Below are 5778 nucleotides of genomic sequence, written 5' to 3' on the forward strand. Positions count from 1 at the left end.
GAGTTTTTAACGATTTTTTTTTGCTCTAATAATATGCTAAGGATTGTTTTCCTATGAATAAACATCACCTTAAATATGAAATACATGGGTTGTAAAAGGGTTATACAAGAGCGTACCAAACATATGCCAAACTATAAACTATTCAAATATATATACACCAACAAATTTCATACTAAAATATCATTCGAAAAGGTTTAATCACATACGAAATATTTTTTTTCTTGTTATAGTTATATATATTTCTCAAATTGTATTCTTAATTGGTTTTATTACTAATTTAGTCATTACATGGCACATAAAATTAATTAATCGAACTAGCCTACAAATAAATAAAAGTTATAAACATTTCATGAACAAATTGATCACAAGTCACAAATCATGACATCCATGACTTGATATCATTCATCCCACATTTTTTCCAAGTACTTTTCACATTTATTTCGAATGCCACCATTAGCAAGCAAACCAGGGTTAGCCCTCTTGGTTCTAATTGATTGGGTCACATCGGACCCATGTTGTTTAATATTGTGTCTATACTCGGATGCCACATGTTCAAATACTTCCACATCAAACATGTTGAGCTTCATCTTTGGGTTCATTTGATCTCTCACAAATGCAAAAGCTAGTTGATCCCTTGGGTTAAATGCTTCTAACTCATTGAACAAAAGACATGAAAATAAATTGTTTCCCACACCATGCTTTCTTAAGATAATTGCACTATCTGGAACATCTGTCAAGTTATAAAAATAAATAAATAACCATCATTCCAAGTAACTATATACTAACAGATCAACCCATATAATATATATATAAATAATTGTATTAAATAGATATTATAAAATACATAATTTAAACAATAATCTAGTTTAATCGATTTATCCTTGTTGAACTTAAAGATGCATTTACTACACTATCATGCATAAAGTGAAAGAGTACGTAAACAAAAAGATAGGACCAGATACTATTAGTATATAAATATCCAAATAAAGCGAATTGTACACAAAATATTCGTGTGAGAGATAAAAAAAAAACGATACTTTTTCTCTGTTGGAGTGGAACCTTAATTAATGTAGAACTTTCAACAACCTTCTCAAGTTGTCATTCCTATTTGTGCATATTCAAAAAACAATATTTATTTCTTATAAATTTGTATAACGATATGGATACATACTTCTTACCTATATGTGTATAAATATCCTAGTTATTTATCAATTTATATGATAAGAAAGTTTTTTTTATCGATTTATCGATTCCATAAATTGTTGAATTTTTTGTAGCAAATTAAGTGTAATTACTTTAGTTGTATTAAATCTCATTTTTTATCAATTAAAAAATAAAACATAATCTCATAAATACACATTGATAAAGTAATTCTTAGAATATATCCAAGTATCTTGATAAAGAATAATCCTCATAAAAAGCAATTCTTTGAGTATATCATATGTTCTTGACAAATAATTTACATTACTTAATGTATTAAAGTCTAATCATATAGAAGTGACTTTCAAGTTAACATAGCCTTTAATTTTCGTCGTTTAACCAGCTTTTTACGACACATAATTAAATTACCTGAAGTGTATGGATGTTTCTTAGATGACCATGGTTGCAAGCCGTTTTCACAATATGTTTCAATCTGAATCCTCAACGAATCAACATCCCGCCATTTTTTCCACCTTGCAGTCGCCATGGCTTCTTCCATTGTATGAACATATAAAGGATGTTTAGAAATCGCCATATCTACATCCTCCATGATTACAAGTGAATGAAGCAATAATAACGGATCAACCACCAATTGCATTTTGGCATCAACCCAGATGCTATATTTTGAATTCGGAAAAAGTCTATGAACCAAGTATTTCGGGATTACACCATTCATGGCTGGATTTTCGTAAAGTTCTTCACTGGAAACTTCTACAATTCTCCATACTCCGATCCTGTTTTCCTTTGTTTTTCTCGAGAGTAAGTTGTGAAAGTAAAGTTGTTTGATTGTGACATTGTCGACAAACATGTAGAAACAAACGTGATCCAGGGTGTTATATCCGAGGCCTTGAGGTTGACGGATTTTGTCGTGGTTTCCAAAAATGGCGGAAACCACCACCACTCCGTTGCAACTTTCCATTGCGATTCTATCTGCAAGAAGACTATTTCAAGCAACGTTGGATGTTGATTTTGCTTTACAAATTTTCTCGATTTTGATTTGTTCATGAACATTTGACGTGGTGATTATGAAATGGTCGTGAAAAACAAAAATCCTCGATGAATTCAATGATACTAACCGTAATCACTGATGGGAAATTTCTTAAGGAACCCACAAGGGATTTCGATTCCATCGTCATGATAATCATAATACGATAGTCGTTTTTGAGTAGTGTAATTATTCCCAAACTTTTCACCATTTTTATTCCCTTGTACATACCTCAAGCCATTGGAATCCGAGGAAGAATTCGCAATAACTCGTCGGATTTCATCCAAAACAAACGAGTAATCTGAAACTCAGAAGAAAGATCAATGTAAAAACAATCCAAAATCACACCATTAAATGAGAACATTATGTTACCTGAGAAGAAAACAGGGGAATTGCAGGAGGATTTGATGGTGGGAATTGGGTGTTTTTGTTGGCCATAAGATTGAGGGTAAATGAAGAGAGGAGATTGGAGGGGATCGAAGGGGCAAGATCGGAAATGGCATTTGGTGGTGGGAGAAAGAGAAGTGTAGAAAGCAAAGAAGAGAGAAAGGAATAAGTAAGAAAGAGAGGAACAGAGGAGTTTTGATCGGCAGAGAAGGGGTGTAGAAGTTCTTACAAGCTTTCCCATTTTCTAATGAAATTAATATATTTTCATTTTACAAAGGCTATATAGTCTACTATAAGATGTGACAATGTTTGTTCTTTTATCATATATTATAATTTTATATCTTTATATCTATTATCTTATGGTTGGCTCAATTGCATAGGATCATATGTTTGTAGGGGGATGCTTCCCGTTTATGTTGTTGTGTGCCCGCCTTTTTGGAGAATTTTCATTTAAACCTATAAAACACTGAATTTTATATAGTAAAAATTGTTGAATTATCGCAAAATATTGTGAATACTTGATCGATTTATATGTTTATGACAAATAAGATCAAGAAATAAAGAAGGTGAAAAACAAACTAAAAAAAAAGTTAAAAAGCCCTACAAAAACATAGATCATATCGTATTGTTTTTTGAGGTGTTTTACTGGACGGATGTCGTCGCCTTTTTCTGTCCATCCATATCTGGCCACCGTCTTCCTCCGCCCATCTTCAGTCGCTGTGTCGCCCTCAACCCTTCACCATCCTCCGTCTTTGTGGTTCTGCCTTTCAACCTTATTGTCTTGTTAATTTTTATATCATTTGAAATGAGATAATAAAAAAATGTTCTTTGTCTTATTTGAAAATGAAAACAAGTTTAAGTAAATATTTAAGTGTTTTTTGGTATTAGGAGTGTTCAACAACAAAAGGAGACGTGTTGAGGTACTTAGTAGTACAATAAAAAAAAAGGAAAAATAACTTATTAAGGTAATTAACTTTCGGTATGTTTACATCTAGGTAACTATTTTTTTTTGTACACATCTAGGTAACGAACTTGTTGGAAGTGTTCACATATGACCATTATGACCTGCTATAGCATGTTAAATTCTAGATGTGAACACTTTCAATAAGTTCGTTACCTAGATGTGTACAAAAAAAAATAGTTACCCAATATAAACAAAACAAAAGGTAAAAGTAAATTACACGAATGGTCCTTATGGTTTGGGGGAATTTGTGTTTTTGGTCTCTAACTTATTTTTTTAACTTGGATGGTCCCTAATGTTTATTTTTGTTGCGTGTTTGATCCATCTCTTACCTAAAAAGACTATTGTACCTTTATTAATTTATTTTTTAATTAATTTTATTATTTATGTATTTATTTTTTTACATATTTAAAAAAATTAATAGACCCCACATATTTGTATCTGCTTGAATTATCCCTATTGTTTAATTTTGTTATGAGCTTGGTCCCTGTCTTACCTAAAAAGACTATTGTGCCCTTATTAATTTATTTTTTTAAGTAATTTTCTTATTATGTATTTATTCTTTATATATTTAAGAAAATTAGTAGACCCCACATATTTGTATCTCATCACCATCCCATCTCTCATCCTCATCAACTTCTATTTATTTTCCATCTTTAGTGATATCGACGTCTTCACCATCTCTTTTTTTTCGGTCCTTCAACTCCATCGAATCCACACCACAACCCATTAAAGATGAAGAGACAGTAGACTATGGTGTTGGTCCGTCAGAGTTGAAGTACCACAAAAAGAATGATGATGAAGACGTCGTACACTAAAGATGGAAAAGAAATAGAAGTTTAGGAGGATAAGAGATGAGATGGTGACCGGTAAGACCCAAATTAAAATTTTCAAATGTGGTTTCAGGTTTACGGTGAGAAGATAAAAATATGTGGGTTCTATTAATTTTTTTTTTTAATATATAAAAAATAAATACATTAATAAAAAATTAATTAAAAAATAAATTAATAAGAGCACAATAGTCTTTTTAGGTAAGATAGGGACCAGCCACGCAACAAAAATAAACAGTAGGGGTCATCCGAATTAAATTTCTCAAATGTGGTTTGAGGTTTTTGGTGAGGAGATACAGATATGTGGGGTCTATTAACTTTTTTTAAATATATAAAAAAATAAATACGTAAATATGAAAATTAAATAAAAAATAAATTAATAAGCGCACAATAGTCTTTTTACGTAAGACATTGACCAAATGCGCAACAAAAATAAACAGTAGGGACCATCCGAGTTAAAAAAAATAAGTTAGGGACCTAAAACACAAATTCCTTCAAACCACAGGGACCATTCGTGTAATTTATTTTTACTTTTCGTTTTGTTCATATTTGGGTAACTATTTTTTTGTATACATCTAGGTAACGAACTTGTTGAAAGTGTTCACATGTAGGATTTAACCTGCTATAGCAGGTCATAATGGTCATATGTGAGCACTTCCAACAAGTTTGTTACCTAGATGTGTACAAAAAAAGATAGTTACCTAGATGTGAACATATCGAAAAGTTAATTACCTTAATAAATCATTTTCCCATAAAAAAATGCACGGACCCTTTCTTTGATTCAATTTCAAGCTACCATTCTTTCAATTTCAACTTTTAAGTTGTGCTTCTTTTATAAATTATAATTTTGTTATAATCAAGGTAATAATTACATTTCAATTTCAATTTCAAAGGTTTACAACCGAACAATATTAGGTGTTGACATCCCTTCTTAAAGTCAAGGTTCAAGTCTTGTTTGGTACATATGTGAAATTAGTAGTAATTAACTTTGTCATTACAATATATATATATATATATATACACACACACACAAACACACATACTGGCCGTTTACCCGCGCCAAGCGACGAGTGCAAAAGATTTCTTTCGGAAATTTGTTTCTAGAGGTAAATTGTGTTTTCGCATCAATAATTATTGCATCTTAACAATTATCAGTAAGAGTCATATTGTTTAGGGGTACAAAAGAGAGAGGTTATAGTAGATATTACCTAGATATGGACGGATGTGGAGAAAGGGTCATAGTTGATATATTTTTATTTTCTATAGGTACATGTTAACATAAACAAACACAAACCCACTTAAAAATAGAGAGAGATACATAAGGTGCAAGCAGAGGAGGTAGCCAACAGTCTCACCATGAGTAGGTGGTTTGATCATGTGGGAGGGTGGTTGTCGGTTGTTTAGGGGTATAAAAG

At 31.5% G+C, this 5778-nt stretch overlaps 1 protein-coding gene across 1 annotated transcript; it reads right to left on the reverse strand.

Moving 5' to 3' along the window:
* Window positions 1–228: 228 nt before the first annotated feature.
* LOC111880717 (probable hexosyltransferase MUCI70) lies at window positions 229–3519 on the reverse strand. Its single transcript, XM_023877137.3, has 4 exons — window positions 2558–3519; window positions 2277–2486; window positions 1570–2130; window positions 229–730 (listed from the first exon to the last, which is right to left on the reverse strand). The coding sequence occupies exons 1-4, from the start codon at window positions 2811–2813 to the stop codon at window positions 399–401; spliced, it is 1359 nt and encodes a 452-aa protein (XP_023732905.1). The 5' UTR covers window positions 2814–3519; the 3' UTR covers window positions 229–398.
* Window positions 3520–5778: the final 2259 nt, after the last annotated feature.

This window comes from Lactuca sativa, chromosome 7 (assembly GCF_002870075.4).
Source record: "Lactuca sativa cultivar Salinas chromosome 7, Lsat_Salinas_v11, whole genome shotgun sequence".
Lineage (NCBI taxonomy): Eukaryota > Viridiplantae > Streptophyta > Magnoliopsida > Asterales > Asteraceae > Lactuca > Lactuca sativa.

Excerpts from the sequence above, each read along its gene's own strand:
- LOC111880717 (XM_023877137.3), bottom strand. The coding sequence starts at position 2,813 with ATGGGAAAGCTTGTAAGAACTTCTACACCCCTTCTCTGCCGATCAAAA. Across the intron at positions 2,487-2,557 it reads TTCCCCTGTTTTCTTCTCAG|ATTACTCGTTTGTTTTGGAT; the intron begins GTAACATAATGT and ends TCTGAGTTTCAG. Across the intron at positions 731-1,569 it reads GAAACATCCATACACTTCAG|ATGTTCCAGATAGTGCAATT; the intron begins GTAATTTAATTA and ends ATAACTTGACAG.